The sequence below is a fragment of the Branchiostoma lanceolatum genome, chromosome 7, assembly GCF_035083965.1.
Source record: "Branchiostoma lanceolatum isolate klBraLanc5 chromosome 7, klBraLanc5.hap2, whole genome shotgun sequence".
NCBI classification, from domain to species: Eukaryota; Metazoa; Chordata; class Leptocardii; order Amphioxiformes; family Branchiostomatidae; genus Branchiostoma; species Branchiostoma lanceolatum.
The window spans coordinates 10,962,704-10,990,002 of record NC_089728.1 but is presented as its reverse complement, the minus strand read 5'-3'; the positions used below and the strand labels follow the sequence as shown (position 1 = coordinate 10,990,002).

The window sequence follows — 27,299 nt, the reverse complement described above, 5'->3', positions numbered from 1 at the left end:
AGAGAATGGTGCGATACATGTATATACTCTTCACCTCACATGCACCATATTCGATAGGTTGGCCACCTGAGTATGACTTCTACTGCACCATAATACTCTGTATTTTGTAACGTAGCTATGTAACAGCTATCATTATTTTACCACGCATTGTTGTTACAAGGCTAATGTTCCTAATAGGGGGAAATTCCGCCACTTATGGTTGTTATGTGATTGTCAGATTTCATATTCGAAGCAGCCATTACATGGCCTTACATACATGTACTCACTGCCACTTAATGCAAGAAAGAAAGATTACCAGATTTTCTTGGAGTTTCTTTCTCTCTGGTTTCCTCATCAGTTAACTATGGGTACAGATGAGTAAACGACACATACACAGCTCATAGGACAATATGTTTTTTTATTCCATATGTCACAACACTGCTCTTGTGACCTCATGAAACTGAACCATACACATATTGTTTTAAATCTTATACTTTCAGGTCATTTCATACTTTTCCAACGATAATCTGTCGACTTCTCATATGACCAAGGTCATGGGGAATCATAAAAATCTCATAGATTACATGTACATCACTGAAAAACAGAATGATATGGTCTGAACAGACATACACATCATTATCTTTAGACTTGATTCAGCAGCAGCAAGTTATGGACCCTCACAGGGATGGAGGCTCAGCCCAGACCCTGTGGTGCCTGTAGATGGAAAGGTATGATTACTACACCGAACTAAACTGAATTAAAGTTGAACTGTGAATTGCCAACACAAACATTGGACAACCCAAATTTTTGACTGATCAGCTCCAGTCTTTGTCAAGGAATGAGCAATGTTTCTGTGACATAACGTTTTGTGTTAGCAATTCATGGGTCAACTTTGATTCGGAATGACTTCTACCAACACAGGTGAACTTTCAAGTGACCGTACAAAACTGTTCTGTATTGCCATTGCCAACATACTGTTGCCAGCTGTACATCAGTGGTACCTTATGTGTATGGAACAAGCAAAGTTTGAGGCTAGGAAAACTAAGAATTTGGAGCAAAATGGTAAATAGGCACTTATTCCATATGTATAATCACACTTCATGTTAAATACTTTTATCTAAATTTTCATATATATGTATCATTGAAGTACAATATGATTGTGATAGAACCAACAGCCTGCATATTCACAGTATAGTTAACCTACCATGTATATTTCACACCCATTCATGGACTGCTACAAGCAATAGAAGAAAACAATTGCAATATTATGGTACTCTAAGTTTTTCCTCAAAGGAGGGAAATACCCATAAATTTCAGTTGGGCCTTGTGTTTCTTACTGTACATGTCCCCATGCCACATACCCTCAATAACAGCCTTCAGAAGGATGGTGTCTGCTGTGTTACCCCCTGAATCAGCCGACAGATAGGCAGGCACCAACATGAACACGTCTCCTCTGTGAGACATCACCTCAACATCTTGTGCTCCTGGGAAGAAAAGCAATTCTACTTTCAGCCATCTATCCTCAAGTCCTAAAGACTCCTTAAGAGATAAATGAAGTTCCTTATGACTTATCGCTGGTCTTGGTCAAAGCTTGCTTAACAGAAAAGAATCTTGATGTTATGGAATAATACACTAACATCACTAGGTACAGTGTCAAACATAATAAAAGATAAATTTTACTTTTGACTTAACATTACTGTGTAACAACGAAACTAGAAACTAAAATACTTGTTGATTTTGGTCGATCTGATAACTGCAGTATGTTGGGTAAACCTTGTAGGTCCAGGTAGAAGGGATCCTGAGTAAAGGCATTGACACCTGCCCACTTAAACAGGCGCACCCTTCCGTCAGACACCACTACAGACAGGTACCAGTTACCTGTAGATATAGGCACAATTACAATTCATGATATAAGGTTCAATTCAATATCAAATAGACAAAAGTACAAACTGATAAACAGTACTTATCAAATATGCAGTAAGAAGTGCAATTTTTGACACAAAAAGAATAACAGGCTCACAAGACAGATATGACATTTGTGCTGTATCTTTTGATTCTTAACAGGACAAAATAGTGACTCGTCACCGTAGGCAGAGAAGAATTCCACATCATACGCCCCCGGAACCTGAAGGGACTGCAGAATAACATCCTCAAACTGGCCTGCAAAACTGTCAAACCTGCACGACAAAATGTAAACTAAGGCAATGTCCCATCATTACACCAATAAAAATAAATATTCCATACTGTATGTTTACTGAAGTGATTATCACAATATCTCTATTGTCATCCTTCTAATTATATATATGAAGAATAACCATGGACATGAATCTTTAATATGCATACCAGAAACAAGATGGTTGTACCTGTATATAATGACAGGTGAGATCATGTCAGGTGACTCCCTGGGGTTGTGTTGTGCCCAGGCCACAAACATCTTCCCATTGATCTCAAACAGATCACAGTCCACTGCATAGTAGGTGTGAAATTCCTGGAGCAGGTCGAACTATAGGACATCAAAGAATATAAACGTTTAGCACAAGTGAACAGGGACGCAGGTTATCTGGCATTTAAGACCCGTTGCTGCAATCATGTGTCTCTAACGTCACATCCCGGAAGTAGCAGTAGACAGGTCTATTCCAAGATTTGGGTTCTTCCAAGTCCCAGTTCTTCCTACTAAGTGTTGGTTACGTTACGTTAAGTTCAGTTTTTATTTATAATATACCACTAGCCTAAGGGTAATTAATTGGGCCTCCCCTTAATGATATTTCTGAAGCAACCCTGGCAAGATCAATATGACACATACCACATGAAACCACAGCTGTATCTACCAGACACTAATGACACAAATGAAATGGACCTGTTCACGCGCAGAATCCCACATTAAGACTTGTGACATCAAGTCTCCACTGTCACTGTCAGAGTCGTGGTGATTGGCCACACACAGGTAGGTGGTGCTGTCCACATGGAGGACGTCCATGGCAGAGGCACCGATCGTCTGCAGGGACTGCACCCACGTGAAGGTAAACCGATCTCCCTGCTTTATCATTTTGAAAACTAGGGAATGGAGCAGATTTTCAGTTCTGTGTATTGTCATCTGAATAAATGCTAGAACATCACAAAGTCTACATATGTACAGATCATGAAGATATGCTTAATCGACAGTTTTATTCAATTCAAAGTTTGTGAAAGTATTAATAATCACAGAATGTTGCTTCACTGTCATACTTCAATAAAGACAAGTATGTTGGATTGATGTCAATACCAGCTGAAGGTGTGATGCTAGACTGTATCTCCTCGTCATAACTATTGGCAACGACCAGGTACACTCCCCGTTCCGACCCGAACATGCCCAGGTCCGTGGCTCCCCTGGTGGGGATCACCATGGGGTCGTTAGTGATGGGACTGATGATGACAGACACCTCATCATGCCGGGTACCAGGAGGGAGGAAGTCCAGACAGGCTCCTGTACCAGAACCACGGTTCAGCCAGATGATGAACGGAATGTCGTGTACCATATAAAACTGGGAATAAAAGCAGGAAAGCTGTGTTAACAAATAGACAATCTTACGACTTAAAAAAGTCTTCATCATACTGTATTGAAATTTACTACAGTCAAACCTGCCTATAGCGGTCACTCAAGGGACTGGCCAAAATCGACCGTTATGGACAGGTGGCCGCTCTATAGAAACGGTTGATTTCACGAGCAATAAGTGGCACATGTTTTCTGTACCCACTGAGAAACATTTATTCACATCATAAAACCTCCTTGTTCACATACATGTAGTCAAACTTGGTCTACCGACCACTTTCACGAGACGACCCGATGCTCGGCTCAAGATGACTGCTTTCGGTAACGTTAGGTCCGGATTTTTCCACAAGCAAATAAAGTCCAAGTCGATCCATCGATCCGCCCCCAATCCGGAGCACATGCGACCAAAATGTTGCCGAAGACAACCGTGTCATTATCAATTGCGCGGGGACATGATTTATCAGCAAATAATTGCGCAATTTCACGGTAAAATCAGCCTGTTTGGGTCGGATTCCTTGCCGGGAGAAAAAAAAACACAGCTGCAAGATGGCGCCTGTGAGGTCAAAGGGTCATGGGATAGTCTACTGTAATGTGGGTGCAGCTGCAATGTGTGAGTTATGATTTTACTCTACATTAGATAGTACAAAATGTAAACTTATTTCGTCAAAGAAGTTCTTTGAATAAAGAGAACAGAATATACAAAGAATGGATGACTTTATAACTTTTCTTAGAGGATAAAAGACATCTGTATTTTTTTAACAAACTGCTCGCCCATGGTACTACTAGTGAAGTAGCCCAAGTAAACAAAGTGTCCCGCTAGGACCGCGCGCAAGAGGCTCTGTTTGTCCAAGGAGGTTGGTTTGTCTGGAAATTTCTGGCGTCTTTAGCGGTTTTGGAAATTCAAAACCAACACCAGGAGCAAAATAAAACCATGCACAACATTTTCATGGGTAACACTGCAGCTATAATGACAATTTCTTCTGCCGAGATTTGAAAGAAGGTTCCCGAATCTTGCGGCGACCATGCGCCGTGACCGTTATCGGCAGTGTTTCCAGACCCGCGGGACCGAAAATCGTGTGGCCGCGACCGCGTTGGACAGGTGACCGTTATAGCCTAATTCTTAATGCTTACGTCAATGGGAAAAATCCAAGGGACCGACAAAAAGTGACCACTATGGGCAGGTGGCCGCTATGCAAAGGTGACCGCTAATACAGGTTTGACTGTATTTACAAAATGTTTGCATACAACATGTAATACATATTGTAATTTGAAAGTCATTACATGTCATTTTACATAGTCATGACCCACCCCAGTCTTTTCTTATAGGGAAATTCACACAGACATATCTGGTTAGACTTGATATAATGATCTGTCCACTGTGACTAAAGGTTCTATACCTCAATGCTGCTGGGGTTGTGAGTTGGAAGGCTCAGTTCAGGGAAAGGCTGACAGTATGGGTCACCTTCTCCACATATGTACCCCAGGCTGGACGAGCAGGGGTCAGTGACACTGTCAGCATTGGGCACGGGAGTCAGGACAATGAACCAGTGGTCCCCATTTGGGTCTGGCTGGAAGAACGTCCCTTTGACGACCCCTGGTGTTTTGATGGTCTGGATTATGTTGAAATGGTCAATGTGCTGAGGTAGGTCTGAGGAATAGAAAATGTAATGAAAATACTTTTAATTTACACATGTGTCCCAGAAAAACAGCGTGTACCGGGGGTATCAAAGGTTCAATTACAATTACTAGCATTGTTGCTAGTATCATAGTTGCGACAAAATGTGAAATATATTACACACTATTTGGAGATTTTTGTAGTCATAAGACACTATAATTCATAATATTTATGACCTTTATTAAAGAGTATTTAGTGTACTTTCCCCCCTTCCACACCAAATAAAAAATGCAGGATGTCCAAATAAAGATGATCAAATTGAGATTGACCTGTTCAAGGGAGAGGCACCATACATGAATATGTTGTTGAGGGTCCTTACTATCATGTGGCTTGGAATATTTGTTATCTAGTTCAATGGGGTTCATGGGATGATTGACAAATTACAGAATTGTCACCTTATGAGGTCCATAGCCACTCAAAGTCACAAATTTAACTCAGTATTACCTGATGTTCTGTCAATCAGATCATTAATGACAGGACAGAGGCCTTGGAGCTGGTCTCTAAAGCTGTCCATCTGACTGTGTTTGGGGTTGCAGAATTCTGGCAGGTCAGGAATGGCAGAGAGGTCGAGTCCTTCCACAGGCCCATGCAGGGTGACATTGCCATGGATAAAAACTTCACCACCAAAGGTTACGCTCTCACCAAATGTGTTGCTCTGAAACTACACAAATGTGAACCAAAGGCTATAAGATGTCAGACAGTGACATATTTCCCATATCATGGTTTAAGTGCTACCCCTTCTTTTATTGTTATGGCAAACAAATAAAAAGACAAAGATTGATAGCTGGTCAATAGAAATGTATATCATATGATTAGCTTACAAAAGCATATTAGCAAAGTAGAAAAATAGCCAGCAGTAGTTAACCACACCTCTTCATGTGTTTTTAAGTATTTGTGAACAACTCGATACAGTCGGTCCAAGTTAATGCCATATAGTTCTTCTGTCAGTAGATTTTTCTCGATGACAACATCGCCTACAAAGGTCTTTTTGCCCCTGATGGTCTGGTGTTCTCGCACATTGACAAAATCTTCAGGAACCCTGAATCCATTCACAGTCTGGTCAACTGTCAGGCTACCTGTGAACAATATAGAAAAACTGTTATGAAAAGATGGAATCTACAAATATTGTGTTATTGTTAAAACAATACCACCAACAAAGTCAAGGCATATTAGTTCCTGAAATCTAAATTAATTTCATATCTTACATTAAGTTGCACATTTAATGTAATATCTGTTTTCAGAAGAATATTTGGTGACTTACATCACCTACATGTACAGTCTACCATGCCAACTTTACTGTGGGAGATGATATCACAAAAGTGCAACTTGCCAGTTATATCTAGGTTGTTGAACGTGACCTCTCCAGAAATCTCCTGATCAGTTGTCAGGGTGACAACCCTGCTGGCAAGTGCTGACACATCAACCCCATCGACCAATCCTGTGACAGCTATGCCACCATCCACTTCCAGGTCTCCCTCCAGGGTGACGTGGGTAGAGATGTTCTGTTCAGTGTGTAGAAGGACTGCATCACTGATGTTTATTCCATTGATGAGTCCTAAAGAAATGGGAGGATTTGAGAGTAAAGAATATGACTTGATGGACAAAAGCGACATGTTGAAGAAATGGCACATTATCTTATAAGGATTGCCAAATACATTGCACATGTACAGCTTCAAATGTACTGAATTTTTACCGCATATTTGCAAGAAATACAGCACATACCTGGAATAGTCATGTTACTGTGGACAACTAAGTTGTTGACAAATGTTTTGTGTCCAGAGATGTCCTCATCCCATCCCTGGTGGATCATGTCCTCGTACAGCTCAGAGACATCTACATCATTTATGGTGCCTCCAGAGTTCAACACAACATCACCTGTGAACAGCACAATTAAGGAAGCTAACCTCAACAGCTGGGTATGCAATTCTATCAACCTTCTCCTAGCTGAACTACCCTTCTGGCACAAAATCTGTATTGGTTACAGGGTTAGGCAGCAAGGATAAGATTATGAGCAATACAGCAATACAGCATATACATTGCACTGCAAGTTGTTAAACATTCAAGTCTGGATACATGCCAATACAGACCACAGTATGTCCTGCATGTTACATGGTGAAGTTCAATCAACAATGTACAAACAGGGGTGAAGACATTACTGTTACAGTGCTTTGAAGATTACTGTTTGACATTGTCCAATTGAATCATGTCTTTTAGTCATAATTGTCCAACAGTACCTGTCTACTAACCAAAGGCAATCTTATAAGATTTCCCAAATTCAACAAATCCTTCGTAGGGGAGACAAAAGACCAGCTGTTGTTTTCATGCTGAAATGCAGTACAGTTCAGTACTGCTAGGGAGAGCTTACCCTCAACATGGAGGTCTCCCTCCACTGTCAGTCCATCTGGATGTGAGAAGACGACCTGAGGGGTTGAGATGGTCTGGCTGGCTGACTTCAACATGGTGTTGTGTAGAAAGTCATGCATGTTCACTCCATTGATTGTGTCAGCCTGCAGAGTCAAGTAAGAGTACAACACATAAACAATGGGAATCACCTTGAGCAACCTATACTAACCACTCAATTCTGTCATCCAGAAGATCTTATATTTGGACACAAAGCAAATATTCTATTAAAGATAGCAACAATGACTGAGTACATTTGATTCCTCAAACACAGGACAATAGGAAAACTTTAAGACATTGTGAAACTCACTTGTAGGTTGACAATGTTCAGGTCTCCCTGAATCACAATCCTTCCATTTATCCTTTGGTCTGTAGTGATGGTCATTAGGGAGTGGCAGAAATCCCCCAAGTCCATGATGTCGTTTGTTGACCCATCAACAGTTACATCTCCAAATATGGTCAGATTGTGAAATGCTTTGTTGCCACTGATTGTCTGATGGTCTGCATCCAACCGTACAGCTGTGGCATTTAACTGAGAGAGGTAAAGACAAAAGACAAACATTCAAAGCCATTTTTGAAAATGTGGAAAACAAATGCTCGAAAAAAGCTAGCAAGTTGTGAGGGTGAGGGTGATAACTTAGCAGCTGAGGAATAAAAAGAACAGCATTTCTTTTGCTCTCTTCAACATAATGAATGCACAAAAACCAACCTGGTCCATTGAGGCCATCAGAGCGGCTGTAAGAGAAGTTGGCAAATCAACTTTGAAGGGAGACAATTTAATAGATGTTGGCTAGGTAGCTGTCTCTTTTGAAATTGGAAGTCATGACTATTTTTGTTTGATCCTATCATAGTATGACTCCTATCACAGTGTAGTAAAAAAGTATAGAATTATTTGTGAATGGAAATGGATGGGGAAATATGATTTCACTTCAGTGAGGTTCACTCCATCGATGAGCCCGTTGACAGTGAGGCTGCTGTTGATGTAGACTGTGTTGTTGAAGGTGATGTCATCATAGACTGTGTGGTTCCCTGACAGGGTGAGGGCCTTGGACAGGTCCACACCATCTATTAGACTGTCCCCAACAAGGTCCAGGTTGTCTACATGAACATATACCCAAGATATAAAACATTAGACAAGTGTAACACATCCAAATAGATGTTTGAATCTACTGCAGTATACATTAAGTTTAACTGTTGTGTGTTTCAACAATATGGTACTGATGCATATAAACTGTACTATTCCTAAATGAGATTTGACAAATGTAAAGTCGCAAAGTTGCCTAGGCATACATGTACGCCAAATGATGTTTACAATTATACTTCCATTCAGTAATTATCTTCGCCGAGTACTTGTACTCGGAGAGGATTATGTTTTCGGTTGAAAAATCTGTTGGGTGGGTCTGAATGTATGTCAGGAGCATAACTCAAGAAAACTTCAATGAATCTTTATGATTTTTGGTAGGTGTGTAGTGGTTGTGCAAAGAAAAGTCAAGTTCGAAAATGGTTCACCTTGCGTTTTTCAACAGTACTGCAGCAGACTTTACATTTTTTTGTGTTTGTATGTAGGCAAAAAAAGTGACGGAAACGTTGATGGATCTTCATGATTTTTTGCAGGTGTGTAGATGTTGTGGAAACGGGGGTCAAGTTCAACAATGGTTCCCCTGGTATTTTCCGTTGATACTACAGCGGGCTTTGTGTGGATGTGTATTTGTATGTCGCCAGCATAACTCAAGAAGCTGTTGATGGATCCGTATGATATTTAGTCGATGGGTAGGGTTTACAGAAAGGAAGGTCAAGTTCGATAATGGGCCTTCTAGCGGGTACCTAAGGTACTGCAGCGGAGCTTCCAAATTTAGGGGCATATTTTCTGAAAGTGCTATGGTCATGATTTTTGTGTGGTAGATAGTTCATGCCACAGAAAGTAAGTTCTGTAAATTTGGGCCCCCTAGCGGCTTGTTAAGAACTGCAGTGGGTGTTTTTGTCTTGACATTCGGACATGAATAACTTGAGAAGGGGATATTCCGGATATTCCGGATATTCCGGATATTCCGGATATTCCGGATAATCCGGATATTCCGGATATTCCGGATATTCCGGATAATCCGGATATTCCGGATATTCCGGATATTCCGGATGACTGCTGTCACTGTCACGGAAACACTCCTACACATCTTCAACTCCTGTCTACAAAATGGTTACTATCCTAAAGAATTGTCCCTATTCATTAATCCGGGGACACCTTGTCCCCAGACAACATGCTATCGGGGAATATCAATAATTTGTTGTCTGGAAAAACTATTCTCCTCTATCTTAAATACCCGTTTTGTTGACTATGCAGAACGTTACAGATGTTATAATTTATCCCTTTTATTTAGTACTGAATTGTATACCAGCATAAAATCCGGGATAAACAAATTCGTGGGGATAGTGACAGTGACAGCAGTCAGACGGACAGATTCCACCTGGGCTCAGTGCAGTTACTTTGGCACACTTAATAGAATAGAAAACGAATGTCATTTTGTGGTAGAATGTGGATTATATACCAAAGAAAGAAATGAACTGTATAATCTTGTAGAAAACCTAATTCCCTACTTCACACATTTAAGCACTGTTCAAAAATTCATATTCCTAATGCGACTAGACAAACCTCCCATTGAAACACACGTCTGTTCTTCTATATCTAACGTTACTATAACCGAAAAGTGAGGAGAAGTAGAATTTATCTAATGATAGTCATATTCTTTTTGTATCCGTTAACTGTACTTGTTATTTTGTTTTGTTGTGACCTGTTGTAGCCAAGTGTGGCAGAAATGTGCAATAAAGGTCTTCATTTATTATCTTCGCCGAGTACTTGTACTAGGAGAGGATTATGTTTTCGGTTGAAAAATCTGTTGGGTGGGTCTGAATGTATGTCAGGAGCATAACTCAAGAAAACTTCAATGAATCTTTATGATTTTTGGTAGGTGTGTAGTGGTTGTGCAAAGAAAAGTCAAGTTCGAAAATGGTTCACCTTGCGTTTTTCAACAGTACTGCAGCAGACTTTACATTTTTTTGTGTTTGTATGTAGGCAAAAAAAGTGACGGAAACGTTGATGGATCTTCATGATTTTTTGCAGGTGTGTAGATGTTGTGGAAACGGGGGTCAAGTTCAACAATGGTTCCCCTGGTATTTTCCGTTGATACTACAGCGGGCTTTGTGTGGATGTGTATTTGTATGTCGCCAGCATAACTCAAGAAGCTGTTGATGGATCCGTATGATATTTAGTCGATAGGTAGGGTTTACAGAAAGGAAGGTCAAGTTCGATAATGGGCCTTCTAGCGGGATAAGGTACTGCAGCGGAGCTTCCAAATTTAGGGGCATATTTTCTGAAAGTGCTATGGTCATGATTTTTGTGTGGTAGATAGTTCATGCCACAGAAAGTAAGTTCTGTAAATTTGGGCCCCCTAGCGGCTTGTTAAGAACTGCAGTGGGTGTTTTTGTCTTGACATTCGGACATGAATAACTTGAGAAGGATATTCCGGATATTCCGGATATTCCGGATATTCCGGATAATCCGGATAATCCGAATATTCCGGATATTCCGGATAATCCGGATAATCCGGATATTCCGGATATTCCGGATATTCCGGATAATCCGGATATTCCGGATAATCCGGATAATCCGGATATTTCGGATAATCCGGATAATCCGGATATTCCGGATATTCCGGATATTCCGGATAATCCGGATATTCCGGATATTCCGGATATTCCGGATAATCCGGATAATCCGGATAATCCGGATATTCCGGATATTCCGGATATTCCGGATATTCCGGATATTCCGGATATTCTGGATATTCCGTCTGACTCCGTAGGAGTGTTTCCACTGTCACGGAAACACTCCTACACATCTTCAACTCCTGTCTACAAAATGGTTACTATCCTAAAGAATTGTCCCTATTCATTAATCCGGGGACACCTTGTCCCCAGACAACATGCTATCGGGGAATATCAATAATTTGTTGTCTGGAAAAACTATTCTCCTCTATCTTAAATACCCGTTTTGTTGACTATGCAGAACGTTACAGATGTTATAATTTATCCCTTTTATTTAGTACTGAATTGTATACCAGCATAAAATCCGGGATAAACAAATTCGTGGGGATAGTGACAGTGACAGCAGTCAGACGGACAGATTCCACCTGGGCTCAGTGCAGTTACTTTGGCACACTTAATAGAATAGAAAACGAATGTCATTTTGTGGTAGAATGTGGATTATATACCAAAGAAAGAAATGAACTGTATAATCTTGTAGAAAACCTAATTCCCTACTTCACACATTTAAGCACTGTTCAAAAATTCATATTCCTAATGCGACTAGACAAACCTCCCATTGAAACACACGTCTGTTCTTCTATATCTAACGTTACTATAACCGAAAAGTGAGGAGAAGTAGAATTTATCTAATGATAGTCATATTCTTTTTGTATCCGTTAACTGTACTTGTTATTTTGTTTTGTTGTGACCTGTTGTAGCCAAGTGTGGCAGAAATGTGCAATAAAGGTCTTCATTTATTATCTTCGCCGAGTACTTGTACTAGGAGAGGATTATGTTTTCGGTTGAAAAATCTGTTGGGTGGGTCTGAATGTATGTCAGGAGCATAACTCAAGAAAACTTCAATGAATCTTTATGATTTTTGGTAGGTGTGTAGTGGTTGTGCAAAGAAAAGTCAAGTTCGAAAATGGTTCACCTTGCGTTTTTCAACAGTACTGCAGCAGACTTTACATTTTTTTGTGTTTGTATGTAGGCAAAAAAAGTGACGGAAACGTTGATGGATCTTCATGATTTTTTGCAGGTGTGTAGATGTTGTGGAAACGGGGGTCAAGTTCAACAATGGTTCCCCTGGTATTTTCCGTTGATACTACAGCGGGCTTTGTGTGGATGTGTATTTGTATGTCGCCAGCATAACTCAAGAAGCTGTTGATGGATCCGTATGATATTTAGTCGATAGGTAGGGTTTACAGAAAGGAAGGTCAAGTTCGATAATGGGCCTTCTAGCGGGATAAGGTACTGCAGCGGAGCTTCCAAATTTAGGGGCATATTTTCTGAAAGTGCTATGGTCATGATTTTTGTGTGGTAGATAGTTCATGCCACAGAAAGTAAGTTCTGTAAATTTGGGCCCCCTAGCGGCTTGTTAAGAACTGCAGTGGGTGTTTTTGTCTTGACATTCGGACATGAATAACTTGAGAAGGATATTCCGGATATTCCGGATATTCCGGATATTCCGGATATTCCGGATAATCCGGATAATCCGAATATTCCGGATATTCCGGATAATCCGGATAATCCGGATAATCCGGATATTCCGGATATTCCGGATAATCCGGATAATCAGGATATTCCGGATAATCCGGATATTCCGGATATTCCGGATATTCCGGATATTTCGGATAATCCGGATAATCCGGATATTCCGGATATTCCGGATATTCCGGATATTCCGGATAATCCGGATAATCCGGATATTCCGGATATTCCGGATATTCCGGATATTCCGGATAATCCGGATATTCCGGATATTCCGGATATTCCGGATATTCCGGATATTCCGGATATTCCGGATAATCCGGATATTCCGGATATTCCGGATATTCCGTCTGACTCCGTAGGAGTGTTTCCACTGTCACGGAAACACTCCTACACATCTTCAACTCCTGTCTACAAAATGGTTACTATCCTAAAGAATTGTCCCTATTCATTAATCCGGGGACACCTTGTCCCCAGACAACATGCTATCGGGGAATATCAATAATTTGTTGTCTGGAAAAACTATTCTCCTCTATCTTAAATACCCGTTTTGTTGACTATGCAGAACGTTACAGATGTTATAATTTATCCCTTTTATTTAGTACTGAATTGTATACCAGCATAAAATCCGGGATAAACAAATTCGTGGGGATAGTGACAGTGACAGCAGTCAGACGGACAGATTCCACCTGGGCTCAGTGCAGTTACTTTGGCACACTTAATAGAATAGAAAACGAATGTCATTTTGTGGTAGAATGTGGATTATATACCAAAGAAAGAAATGAACTGTATAATCTTGTAGAAAACCTAATTCCCTACTTCACACATTTAAGCACTGTTCAAAAATTCATATTCCTAATGCGACTAGACAAACCTCCCATTGAAACACACGTCTGTTCTTCTATATCTAACGTTACTATAACTGAAAAGTGAGGAGAAGTAGAATTTATCTAATGATAGTCATATTCTTTTTGTATCCGTTAACTGTACTTGTTATTTTGTTTTGTTGTGACCTGTAAAGTCAAGTGTGGCAGAAATGTGCAATAAAGGTCTTCATTTATTATCTTCGCCGAGTACTTGTACTCGGAGAGGATTATGTTTTCGGTTGAAAAATCTGTTGGGTGGGTCTGAATGTATGTCAGGAGCATAACTCAAGAAAACTTCAATGAATCTTTATGATTTTTGGTAGGTGTGTAGTGGTTGTGCAAAGAAAAGTCAAGTTCGAAAATGGTTCACCTTGCGTTTTTCAACAGTACTGCAGCAGACTTTACATTTTTTTGTGTTTGTATGTAGGCAAAAAAAGTGACGGAAACGTTGATGGATCTTCATGATTTTTTGCAGGTGTGTAGATGTTGTGGAAACGGGGGTCAAGTTCAACAATGGTTCCCCTGGTATTTTCCGTTGATACTACAGCGGGCTTTGTGTGGATGTGTATTTGTATGTCGCCAGCATACCTCAAGAAGCTGTTGATGGATCCGTATGATATTTAGTCGATGGGTAGGGTTTACAGAAAGGAAGGTCAAGTTCGATAATGGGCCTTCTAGCGGGTACCTAAGGTACTGCAGCGGAGCTTCCAAATTTAGGGGCATATTTTCTGAAAGTGCTATGGTCATGATTTTTGTGTGGTAGATAGTTCATGCCACAGAAAGTAAGTTCGGTAAATTTGGGCCCCTTAGCGGCTTGTTAAGAACTGCAGTGGGTGTTTTTGTCTTGACATTCGGACATGAATAACTTGAGAAGGATATTCCGGATATTCCGGATATTCCGGATATTCCGGATATTCCGGATATTCCGGATATTCCGGATAATCCGGATAATCCTATTCCGGATATTCCGGATAATCCGGATATTCCGGATATTCCGGATATTCCGGATAATCCGGATATTCCGGATATTCCGGATATTCCGGATATTCCGGATATTCCGGATAATCCAGATATTCCGGATATTCCGGATAATCCGGATATTCCGGATATTCCGGATATTCCGGATATTCCGTCTGACTGCTGTCACTGTCACGGAAACACTCCTACACATCTTCAACTCCTGTCTACAAAATGGTTACTATCCTAAAGAATTGTCCCTATTCATTAATCCGGGGACACCTTGTCCCCAGACAACATGCTATCGGGGAATATCAATAATTTGTTGTCTGGAAAAACTATTCTCCTCTATCTTAAATACCCGTTTTGTTGACTATGCAGAACGTTACAGATTTTTTCCCTTTTATTTAGTACTGCATAAAATCCGGGATAAACAAATTCGTGGGGATAGTGACAGTGACAGCAGTCGGCTGGTTGGCGACATGACGAAATAGGGACAAAATAGAAAGCCTGACAAAAACACCTAAAACACCTAGAAACACGTCAACAACCAGCCAGATTTATTCTATTCATATATATTGACTGTACTATGTCATCATCACTTTCAACTTACAACACTGCAATATCGAACCTTTGTGGCCCATATAATATCAACATACTCATATTTTTTCATGACCAGTTATAACATATATCAGCACACTCTACACATAACGTTAACGTTACTAGTCCTGTACCACCAAATGATTTTTAACCATATCTAAACTGGACTCATTCGCCCCATCATAACTTCCAAATGGTATGGAGCATGATCAAATTTGCAGGGGGTGATAAGCACGTAAATATTAATCACTCTCCATGATAAGCCTTGATTATTTGGCGAAGATAATGTGTTTGTGGAACTCTAGTTACTCTAATTTTCATTTGATATGTAGTAAAAGTAATAAGAATTGTTTAAAAAAACAGACCTAGATTGTAACTTATGTCATCTGTACATTGCCATACATTGTCACCCAATAAAATCATCCATTCATTCATTATTTGAATATACTTGCATACCTTATACATTTCTATTCATTGCAGGAATGAATTACCCTCACCACATGTGAAGCTGTCATGGAAGATTTTGTGTCCAGTGAGGGTCTGTGGTTTGGACTTGTAGAGGACATTGCTGGCAAGGTCACAGATGTCAACTCCATTCACCTCATCCACCTCAAGGTGTCCCATAATCACCACATCACTGGGAGAATCACAGAAAAGTTGTCAGAAACTATGTTACATGTCGACTCAGCACTTTTCTCATAAACTGTTAAAAGTACTAGTATGCATTTTTCAAAGTATGCATTTTTCGTCTACATGTAAATCTCCAAACCAAATGACAGCATCACTACGGCTGAATTGTTTTATGATGTGAAATATACTCTGCTACTATGAATTTGTAGTAAAAAGGAGGTTTCTTGGTGATGCAAACAAATACAAAATGTTTGAATGAGAGCATAAATATATGTAAAAGACTTACAATGACACTTCCACATTCAACATTGTATTTTTCAATACAATGTTGCTAACTTAAAAGTTAGCCAAAAGATCTACTATGCTACTATGAATATGTAATAAAGAGAAGGTTCCTTGGTAATACAAAAAATCAAAAAGTCTGAATGAGTGCATAACTATTGTAATTACCCAGAGAATGTCTTGGAGCCTGTGATGACATCATCTGACATGCGGACAACTTCCTCTGCAAACTTAGACAGGTCCACTCCATTCAAAGTGTTATTTACCTCAACATCCTCCCCGAGAAACTCAACATCACCCATCAATATAAAATCCCCTACAAGATAAAATTCAGTAAGCATATGTATGTCATTGGACTTTCAGAGTACATCTTTAAGTAAGATAATGTTCTTAAGAAATTACATAAAAGATCTGTTTGAGAACATGAGCATGTGACTTGTGAAATTTCAGCTCAATCAGGAATATGCAGTCTATAGCAAAAAAACACATATTACCTGGATTGCAACTTTTACAATCTAGCATATGAGATTTTGGCTTCTTTAAATTCAATGTTCAACCTAATAACAACAATAGAAATAATCTGAGTAATCCAAAGTTTCACCATCCAGGACTTGGTCAGTAGAGAGAGTGACCACAGATTCTGCTAAGTCCACCAGGTCCACCCCATTCACAAGTCCCTCCACGGTAAGGTCCCCAAGCACTGCTCCAAGAGAAAAATGTCACCATTTGAAAAACAGAACATATGCCAAATAATCTGGCTGAGATTAGGAAAGTGATTCTTTATTATCTGCAATGCAAGTCACAATTGCATCAAATGCATTAGGCATATGGTAATACGTAAAATGTATATGCCACAAGTTTTCTCCACAGACAGACGGTACCTTTTATATCAGAAAGGAATGTCTTCTGTCCGGTGATGTTCTGGTCTCCCTCCAGCATGACAGCATTCTCAGCCAGTTGCACGATGTCGATGTCATTGAGAAGTCCGTCACCAGTGCTGACCTCTTCAGCATACAGGTCACCCATCACGTACACATCATCCAAGAAGATCTTGTGCCCTTTTCAACATTAGTCAATCCATCACATATGGATCATTCCATAAAAATCATACCTCATCACTTTTTGCTTTTGAATCATATTTCTATGTTTTTATTTTGGACAGGGGTCTAGAGAAAGGACTGATCTGGTTCTGTCACCCCTGTCCAGTTACTTTTTGTAAGCTTACATAAATAGATAAATGAAAAACAGCACAAACAACATTGAATTTTGTATATGGATAATAAAATCCCTATCTACAACAACCAAACAAGCCACTGAGAACAGCTGATTCAGAAATATCATTTTCTTTGTCAGTAATTCTGATATCTATATTCATATGTAAAGTACCCTGCACAAGTCATGACTACCTGTTATGTTCTGGTCTCCATATTTCAACACCAGGTCCTCCGGTATATTGACTCCATTCAAAAGTCCCTGTAGTTCCATGTCACAGAACGTGACATTCCCAGCAAACTGCACTGGTCCAGTGATGGTCTGGTTGCCATGGATTTTCACCACAGTCCTGTCCACCTTGGAATAGTCCACCCCTCCCACAGTCACCCCCTCAGCCACCACCAGGTCACCTGTAACATCCAAGTCGCCTTCCACCACCCAGCTCCCGCTGATCTCCTGATCTGTTGCCGTGGTTACCAAGTTCCCAGGTACTTCCTCACCATCGAGCAGGCCCGAGAGGTCAACATCCCCCAAGGTCAAGTTCTAGAAGATCATAAAAAAGGAGTAAACTGATTGCAGCTGTGGCACATTTCAACAACAACATCTGCTGCAGAACACAGTCAATAACAAAACTGATGTAGAACACTGTCAAGAGTTTTCAAGTTCATACTAAAAGATGAAATCCCTCCCACAATGGATCTCCAAACTATCCCTTGGAGATGGCCTTAATACAACTTTTGGAAGCTCTCAGAAAAAATATTTGAGACACAACTCTATCAACTCTTACAATAATAAAACTTCATTAAAAACAAGTATTGAACATGCCAGATACTTAGATGAATATAATATAATATGTACTTAACGAAGTAGATACCCTTCAGGTAAAGTAGTATAATCTAACTTTACATACCTTGAACGTCATCTTTGTATAGATGGTTTGGTTGCCTGACTTGGTAAATACTTGTTCGGCAAACTCACTGATATCAATATCATCCAATGTGCTGTTGAGGATCACATCGGTGACATTCACATCTTTTTGGAAGATGACAAAGTCCTCGATGACGGTTGCTTCATTCTTCTTGGCTGACTTCTCGTCAAGTTCAGAAACATCTACGCCATCTATGGTAATTCCTTCAGACATGTCTATGTCCCCCTCAACAGTGATGTTGTTTGTGAAAGTCTTATGTCCTGTGAACACAAGAGGCAATGAATTGAAAAATGTCTCACCATAAAATCACAATCCTTACTTACTTAAAGTGCAAAAATCTAACTTAGTTACCAACAGCAAACATCTGTTATGTGCTTAAGAATAATAAACATCTTGATCAGCTCCATTTGTGTTCAATGAAGTAACAAATTTTAAATACAAGAAAACTACTTATCAAACCCTCCAACCTGTTATATTCTGGTCCCCATACACCAGAACTGCATCCTCAGAGAGGTCAATCCAGGTCATCTGCCCATCCTCAGTCCAGCCCACACCACCATCCATCTCGATGTCCCCACTCACATGCATGTCTCCAGTTATTGTCTGGCAGGACCACATCAAATGACAAATGTCATGTTTGCAAAACAACTGATCATACAAATGCTTTGAAGTACAAATTGAAAAGCTTGCACTATCATAGAGAGGTAACAGTATACAGTGAAAAATTACTATTCTATCACAAGATATTAAACACATAGAAGTCACTTTGTCTTTTGAAATGATCTTCCAAATTTGTAAGAATTGTTTGAGGGGAAATAGTAAAAGAGGAAAAATGTCTACACTTAAAAACTGCTTTTCTTCCTCACCAGAGACCCTGTCACAGTCTGGTCAGTAGATGTAGTGATGTAGTCATCAGGAACAAAATAACCATTCAACTGTCCATCCACTGTCATGTCACCAGTTATATTCAGCAACACGCCTTGGGAAATCACAGAGATATGTCTCTATGAGCGTACATTTGTGCATAGATTTGATGCAAGACACCAATAAAAGAAAATATTGACGGCTCAACTGTTCATTTAGAATTTTTTAGAAATTAAATTGCACTGTTTGGGGAACAATGTCTCTATCCTCACCTTTAGTCCCATTGAAAATTTTCACACCTGAATTAGAAGAAAAAATTTTCATCAATGACCACCTTCAAAATGAAGAATTTCAATAAAATCATACAAAAGTAACTGTAAAAAAAGTAAGGATTATCATTTACTTTTTTTAGGTCTTTACTGTTATCCTTTCAGTTGTAGAGAGGTTTGTATGGAATTACATCCATTAAACTGACACATTCTATTATAGCATTGGCTCCAATATAGTGGCCAATAAAGGAGGTATTAGAGTTAACAAGTAAAGAAAAACTAGTATTGACTTCTTCAACTTAAATACTAGTAATTTGTGTAAAGTTGTTGCTGTAGCAAAGTGCATTAGAATCAGATTGCATTAAGAGTAGGGAAATACTTAATAACTTCTTGGCAGTTGCAAAATAGACCATTTCTAACCCACCATAAATGACCTGATTGGTGTCCTTGTACACAGCATTGTCAGCCAAATCAACAATGTCTACTCCATTCACCAGGCCCTCCGTTATCAGGTCACCGGTGACTGTCAGGTCGTCAAAGATTAGTGAGCCATTGATGGTCTGGTTCTCATTCAGGAGAACAACTTGGTTCACAAATTCTGACACATCTATCTGTATGGAACAGAGTAAAGAAAAAGTAAGGAGAATGTCGGAGGATTGCTATTCTCAAGAAAGGCATTGTAATAAGATCAGAGACTCAATGATAGAAAAGTTACTGTTACTACAGTGTTGGTCGTTTAAAATTGTAGCATCAAACATATATATGTGTACTTCAAATGTGACAAAGTTCAAAGTCTATCATTTAACATTTTAACAAGCTTTCTCAGTGCTAAGTGTATGACAGAGTTTTGAGTCACTTGTACAATGCTGGCTAAGCACTTACCCCATCTATTTCTTTGTACATGCCAATCACCATATTGCCATCAAAAATGACATTTTCATCAATAGTCTTCAGGCCTGCAATTTCCTGATCTCCATACACAAGAACCAAGTCTTCTGGTATCTACATACAAATGGAAATCAAACAGAACCAGTTTTTTTTAAATCTGTGGAGGAAACAGATTGTTAGGTTAAGTATGGCTTACGAGAAAAACAGTACACAAGTACACAGAAAGTCATTCATGGGGAACAAAGTGTGACTAATACAGAAAAATTGTCCAAAATGGTTCAATATCCAGTTAGTACTGGTATCAATTTACTGTGGCAACTGTATATCACCCAGTTATACTACTATAAAGATATGCAATTATTCGCACTCTGAAAACAATATTCTCTCTCCTTGGTGCTGAAAAGCAATCATCCATGTAAAAATATTGTTCTTGGGAATTTTGTGATATCATAAACAACAATTGATCCAACAGAACAAACCGACAGGTTGTTGACTGTTCCATTGACTTGAACGTCACCGTCCACGACGATTGCTGGTGACCCAGAGAATGTGAACTCAGCTGTCAGATTACTGTTCTCGTTGATCAGCACCAGATCATCTGGAACAAGGGATATCAAAGGTCAATCAAAATTCAATAGAAATTTAGTATGACATTGTCTGAGTTACAACATTCTGTAAATGCAGAAATGTCTGCGGGGATTTAATTTCGTGATGGGGTGGAAAAGAGTGTACTTGGTGGTTTTACGTTTGAAACAATAGTAGCGCTACAGTCACACAATGGAACGGCTTTTCGCGGTGGTTTTATGTTTGTGGTAAAGAGTTCACTGCAAAAACCAAGAACATAAAACCACCGCAAACATTTCTGCATTTACAGTACATGTATTATCAACTGTAATTTGAGAAGGCAGGGAATAGGCCTGCTGTGATAGAGTATTAAACGGCTGGGGTGGAGAGAGAGGCACAGAAGTGCAAAAAAAGTTGTCAATAGAAAGCACAACAAACTTCTCGCTAAAGTAACGAATGTTAGAGTTTTAACAATGCACACTAAAGTTTTATCACTGTCATCCCCATCAGGTACACACAGGTAAATACCGGTAAGTTGGCATCCCTTACAACTTACTTTATAAGCAATTTGACAGGAGGCAATCCATATATATATATTTACATCTTTTCACTCAATCCTTATTTACATTTTTTTACTTAAAGTTTTGTCACTATCATCCTAAATTGTCTTTAACAACGCACAAGAAAGTTTTATCAATGCACACTTTTATAACAGCATCAATACTTGCATGTGATACAAAATTAACAGTTATTCTACAATCTCACTGACTTATCATAGACTGACATGTTAACTAACCTAATGAGACATTATTGGTGGTTCCGGAAACCTCTACATCCCCAGCTATGTTGACATCACCATGGATGATCACATCTCCCCATATCTCCTGGTCTCCAGTCTTCTTCACCACTGATCTGTCCAGCTCCACAAAATCCACCCCATTCACCAGTCCAGATGTTGTCACCTCTTCAACAACAAGCTCTTCAACAGTTACATCCCTAGCAAAGGTCTTGGTACCTACAGAAAGCACATGCAACACATTTTTTTAATATAAAACTTAGTATGAGTCTTAGAAATAGAATCATGATTGAACAGTATATAATTTCAATTTGGAGCATCAAAACATGTAAAATTTCTAGCAAAATTTCTGGTAATATTAATCTATGATCTACCCGACCATAGTTGGCCTAGAATGGGAGGAGGCTTTTCAGATACACATTTCATTCAAGACAATCAATACAGCAGTGCATCTATCAGTAAGTGCATAATTATGTTTAAAAAACCAGATGCAGACATATTTTTGGTGCAATAAAAAAATACATTCTGAGAATGATATTCCCTCTCCTTGGTGCTGAAATGCAATCATCTACTCGTATGTTTGTCTACATACTAACAGGAGATTATTGTTAACCAAAATAACAACAGGCAGCTCACTTAATTTTGTATGAGGGAAATTTTGATAAAGTGGTACAAAAATTCAGTTGAGAAACAATCTTAAAATGTTGGAACTCAAAGCACAATACCTTTGATGATGCTGGGTCCTCCAGTCATCATAACAACATCTTCTATCTTCTCCTCAATGTCTCCAAGCATCCTCCCAGTCCTGCTAACTCTCTTCATCAGGCTTGACAGGTCCAGTGTAGTGGATACAGACTTTTCACTGCTTTCTGGCTTTGGAGGCCGAACAATCTTCAAGTTCTGCACCGTCAGATGCTCCACCTCCACATACTCATACTCATGGTTTCCTGTCACAGTCTGGATATAAGGGCCACACAATGAATCTTACAGATAATCACAGCATTGGCTTCAGTAGAATTAAACAATGTAAATAATCAGGGCCATTTACAAAAGATGACATGGAAGAAAATACATTTAACATTAAAACACAACTTTCTGACCCCCAACATCTACTATTACATAATTCTACCAGCGTACACAATTTTGCCATCCTGAAAAGATGCTTCCAAACAAGTCTCCAACCAGTGGCAGATTTATGTAACCTAGTAGATTGATCTTAAGGAGGGTTAATTTATTCCATTTCTCTTTTTTTTCATTCTCTCAAACATTGAGGACAATTGTACATGCAATGGTTAAAGGTTATCTCACCTGATCATCTGTGCGAGTCATGATTTTATCAAATTGGCCCCATATTTTGTTCACCCTGCCTTGCAGCTCTTCTGTCTTCTTGGATAGTTTCTTCACCATCACTCTTGCTTCATCCAAAATTTTCTCCTCACCAGTTTCTTCTTGACCGGAGAACTCCAACCTACACAACAGAAGTGTTTCTCAGCAATCACTATACGTGACTGAAAAAAGGACTATATTCAATTATTTCAGATCTTTAAGATTTTGGAGAGCAGAAGTTTATTGAGCCACAATATTTGAAATTTACTGTACATAATTCTTAACGTCACCTTCCCTTCATACAAATTCCTCTCAGTCTAGTTACAGATCCCTTTTTGTTTATCCCTAAGACTGTTAAAAATGATATCCCTAACACTGGTTAAGATAGTATCCCTAACACTAAAAAATATTCCTAACACCGCTTAAAAGAATATCCCTTATGAATAATTACTGATGATTGGAATTCCTGTCTTTCTCAACAAGGCAGTACAACTTAGATACAAATTTACCAATTTCACAATCATATCGGCACCAGTTTGCTGCCTGCAATAAATGAAATTAAACACTTGTCAACTGCCTGATTAAGAAGACAGCACCTGAAGACATTGGACTTGGTGTTATTCCTGGAGGAGACAGTGACAAGGTAGAATCTTTGCTGGATGGTCATGGCCTGTACTACTGACACATGGGTGGGGAGGGCCACCTCTAGAGGAACAGGTAGGAACTGTCCTGACTCATCATACTGGTACAGCACCATAGGACCCTGTAGGGGACAATACAACACAGCAACTATGAGATAACATCTTTATTACACAAACTGATGGGGGAGGGCAGCAATTAAAAACTTAAGTAAGAGATTGCAAATAAAAGCTTACTGGTGGTCAATAACTCAAAAGGAGAGGAGTAACTGTGACAGTGTTTTAAAAATTGACCTTCCAGCTAGGCATGATTTTTATGACTCACCACTAAATTGTCCAAAGATCAGATGTAACATCTACTAACATGATTCCACCAGGGCAAATAATTCCTCCACCCTGAAAAGATACGTCCAAACAGATCTCTAACCCAACGTCCCACAGTATAATGCACTCCTGTATATCTAAACTGTGCATACTTGGGGGTGCTGCACTAGAGATCTCTCAAACCCACTGTTTTTCAAAGTGGCTAATTTATGTAACCCGGCAGATTAATGTTAATGGAAGTAAGAAGTAATTGATATTCATACCTGGCTGTTGGCTGCAATGAGAACAACTTCATTGTTGGGCAGACGAAGGGATTCCCATTGGGTGATGCCAATAGTTGGAATGAACTGCCATTCTATAAACTGGCTACCCACCCACCAGTAGATGACCGAGTCAATCTGATACTGTCTAAAGATGTGTGATGAATGTGGATGTCCTATGTGATTTAAAACAGTGACACACAATTCCAATTCCAATACAATCAAAACTAGCTTGATAAAATTAGCAACTTATTCAAATGATGCTATCTAAGCGTATTCTAGCCAAGGGGGTTTAAATTTTCCTTGTTCTAGCCCACTCTAAAACAAAACTTCAAAACGAAGCTGATTACGTCTAAAATGTAAGCAAAACTGATACATCTTAATGGAATTTAACCCTGCTGGATCATGTAGTTCTTAAAATCATTGGGTTGATTGACAAAAAGAACCTACAGATAAGGTTTGGGATAATTAGTGGGTAGAAAAGGTAGTTCACCTGTCAGTTTTACATCCTTAAACTGGTTGGCAACAGCAAGGTAGTGGTGCCCACCCATCTCAAAGTGCTCAAAGTCTGAAGCACCACATGTGTGGAAGTTCTGGTACAACTCGTACTCATCTGTCTCACTGGAAGGGAGGGGCAAGAAAAGTTAATCGAATAGAATCTGAACAGATGAAGCCCCTTAAAGGTGCAGAAAAGAACAAGAACCACATTTGTACAAAAAATCTGACTGAATTAGATATAATCACCTGTCAAGCTTGTATAGGAAAGACAAGGTACAAAATGTATCAAAGGAGCGATGATTGGCTACAGCAAGGTACGACTCTCCACTGATCTCCAGGTGCTCTATGTCCATTGCTCCCTCTGTCTGAATGCTGTATATTGCATCAAAATGGCCACGTTCCCAACGGAAGACCCTAGACCTGTATTGGTACCTGGAGCAGGGGGGAAATGCTGCAGTTTTCTCCATACATGTACGTTAGACCAGAACCAAATTACAAGAGAGTATTTACTTGTATCACACTGACTTGATTTCAAAAGCTCCTAATGCTTACTATGTTAAGTTCAGAAGGAACTTGGTGTAATGAATTTTTCTTATGTGCGGTAAATAATTTGGTGGAGCAACCTTACAATTAATTCTAATGGATGAGGGTTACTTTTTCTGGTGTTCTTCTGGCTTGCCAGGATCAGCGAAGGTAGCAACTGCCAGCCACAGATGATCGTCATAGCGGAACATGGAGGCAGACTGTCCCTCAGGGTTGATGATGGACTGTCTCCTTTCAAATCCTGTGTATGGTGAGGTTTTCTATGATGCAAAAGAGAGAGAGAGAGTTGGTGGCAAAGTGGCTTGGACTAGCATCAGTGCACAATGGAAGTAAGCAAGGAAAATTTCCAGGATTTCTAAGGTGACCCTGAAAACTCCGTATCTTTGAACAGTTTTCATATTTTCACTAAAAAGTTTGAAAGCCAATCCAGCTACTCTCCAAGCAGAGGTTAGTGGGAAAGATTGTGACCTTCTTATCATACCAGTATGCCACATTTTTTGTCCGCAGGCAAAATCTATATGCTCTGAGATTGTCAGGACAATTTGGAAAATCTAGCCTTTAGCCTGTGCATACGTGTGACGTTGTACTTATCATGATAAGCTTGAATGTACAATAAACCCTGTACTTTACTTACTCGTATGTTGTTCACATACCCCATATATGGTGACTGTTGGGGCATAATACCCTGCTACAGTGTTAGTGATATTGCTGGTGACTGCCATCAGGACATGGGGGGAGCCAGTAGTAATGTCTGTGATGAGGTCAGTGGCCACGCCCTGTGCACCATGGGTAAGTATTGAGTCATGTGCATGGAAGGTCTCTAAATCTGTGAAGAAGACAGGTAATTAATAAATAAGCATTCAAAAGTTAAAATGAAACGTAACCAACCCATTTTCTTTAGTATTACAAGTTGAGAAATAGCAAGAAAAGCCAACCTATTTCTTTTAGTATTTAGTTCAGAAATAGCAGGAAAACCTGTGTCAAATCTGTAGATATTGCTGTTAGTCCATGGACCGTTCCTGATGAACCCCAGGTAGACGTCGCCTGAGAAGTTGAAAGCCGTCATGCCAGACACGACACTGTGCTGACCTTCCATGATGTAGTCCTCACACTCCAGACACTGGGTCAGCTCAACCACCTGCCTCAGCCACAGGCGGTTAGACTCATCTGTAACACAGACATGATGGAATCTTCATGAATTAACATATATATCAAAGTTTTCAGGAAAGTTTCAAAGACTTGACTTGTCTCAGCTTTCGTAATACTTTGAGATGCAAAGGGAAACCTGCACTCTACAAAGGCAAGTTACAGTAAAGCAAGCAAATCAGCAGGAACAGAATGTGGGGGGGGGGGCAACTTGTAATGGACCTGTTATGTCTTCCCTTTCACATTGTGATAAACTGAAAACAACAAAACAAGAATCTTGTAGTACACGTAGCATATATGTTGTGTCAGTTTTTCCCTCAAGATTTGGAGACTGGAAGAAATGACTGTCAGTGTGTTTTGTAAACATTGTTACATCACCTGCAGGAATAGATGCTCCAAGTCCAATAGCACGTTTCTTGCGAGGGTCACGAACGCGTGTACGATAAAGCTCACTAACATCTTCACGATGTTTCACCATCCTCTGCTTCAGCCACTGCCTCATGGCTCGCTGGACATGCGTAGGGTCATCCAAGCCCAGGTGGTCAGCATGGCGTGAGTTTTGGCCATGTCTGTGTCTGTTTCCCTCTGTCTGACTTGATGTTACAGATGGCCAAAGAAGTAGAAGGACAAGACCAAACCACATTCTGGCTGTTGTTGTGGCTGGAAATGGGGGGTGATTGTCAATGTTATGGTGCTGTCCAAGACATAAAGGTTATATTTACTTATCAATTCGTCATGCCGGTCTTCGCAACTCGAGTGGTGAAATATCGCTCTTAACCAGACCATATCGCAAAAAAAACAAAACAATTCCCTCGGCAATGTCTACTGTATCAAAT

General features: G+C 39.7%; 3 protein-coding genes across 5 annotated transcripts in view; 1 reads left to right on the top strand and 2 right to left on the bottom strand.

Annotated features, from left to right (window-relative positions):
* Positions 1-2,220, top strand: part of LOC136439243 (neuronal calcium sensor 1-like) — a 29,345-nt gene extending 27,125 nt beyond the window's left edge. For both annotated transcript variants that reach the window (XM_066434534.1, XM_066434533.1), the window contains exons 5-6: positions 626-707; positions 2,044-2,220. In XM_066434534.1, coding sequence (XP_066290631.1) covers positions 626-707; positions 2,044-2,124 — 163 coding nt within the window. In that variant the 3' untranslated portion in view covers positions 2,125-2,220. The remainder of the gene's footprint in view (positions 1-625; positions 708-2,043) is intronic.
* On the bottom strand, positions 381-16,524 carry LOC136439235 (uncharacterized). Of its 2 annotated transcripts, none has more exons than XM_066434524.1 (16): positions 16,376-16,524; positions 15,793-15,932; positions 8,512-8,681; positions 7,894-8,115; positions 7,549-7,690; positions 6,906-7,058; positions 6,510-6,738; positions 6,054-6,255; positions 5,628-5,844; positions 4,906-5,156; positions 3,242-3,500; positions 2,343-3,033; positions 2,065-2,156; positions 1,708-1,857; positions 1,341-1,463; positions 381-693 (listed from the first exon to the last, which is right to left on the bottom strand). In XM_066434524.1, the coding sequence occupies exons 1-12, from the start codon at positions 16,507-16,509 to the stop codon at positions 2,804-2,806; spliced, it is 2,349 nt and encodes a 782-aa protein (XP_066290621.1). In that variant the 5' UTR covers positions 16,510-16,524; the 3' UTR covers positions 381-693; positions 1,341-1,463; positions 1,708-1,857; positions 2,065-2,156; positions 2,343-2,803. The 2 variants fall into 2 exon arrangements, with proteins under 2 accessions (XP_066290621.1, XP_066290620.1); XM_066434523.1 differs by having other exon boundaries at positions 1,753-1,857.
* A 240-nt stretch (positions 16,525-16,764) lies between these two features.
* Positions 16,765-27,125, bottom strand: LOC136438363 (uncharacterized). Its single transcript, XM_066433130.1, has 21 exons — positions 26,842-27,125; positions 26,293-26,484; positions 25,971-26,143; positions 25,429-25,577; positions 25,021-25,206; positions 24,770-24,897; positions 24,280-24,452; positions 23,651-23,817; positions 23,037-23,196; positions 22,454-22,685; positions 21,729-21,947; positions 20,848-20,966; positions 20,363-20,482; positions 19,905-20,091; positions 19,484-19,510; positions 19,214-19,326; positions 18,815-18,950; positions 18,330-18,607; positions 17,614-17,962; positions 17,089-17,265; positions 16,765-16,907 (listed from the first exon to the last, which is right to left on the bottom strand). The coding sequence occupies exons 1-21, from the start codon at positions 27,104-27,106 to the stop codon at positions 16,765-16,767; spliced, it is 3,693 nt and encodes a 1,230-aa protein (XP_066289227.1). The 5' UTR covers positions 27,107-27,125.
* Positions 27,126-27,299: the final 174 nt, after the last annotated feature.

Bases quoted from the DNA above. Each gene is read 5' to 3' on its own strand.
- LOC136439235 (XM_066434524.1), bottom strand. From the start codon at position 16,509: ATGGGTGATGTTGAGTTTCTCGGGGAGGATGTTGAGGTAAATAACACT. The intron at 7,059-7,548 runs GTAAGCTCTCCC...TGCTGTTCACAG, and splicing joins GGGAGACCTCCATGTTGAGG to GTGATGTTGTGTTGAACTCT. The intron at 3,034-3,241 runs GTATTGACATCA...TCCATTCCCTAG, and splicing joins TAGCATCACACCTTCAGCTG to TTTTCAAAATGATAAAGCAG.
- LOC136438363 (XM_066433130.1), bottom strand. From the start codon at position 27,106: ATGTGGTTTGGTCTTGTCCTTCTACTTCTTTGGCCATCTGTAACATCA. The intron at 26,485-26,841 runs GTGATGTAACAA...TCTGTGTTACAG, and splicing joins TGGAGCATCTATTCCTGCAG to ATGAGTCTAACCGCCTGTGG. The intron at 25,207-25,428 runs GTAACCCTCATC...CCCCTGCTCCAG, and splicing joins CCAGAAGAACACCAGAAAAA to GTACCAATACAGGTCTAGGG.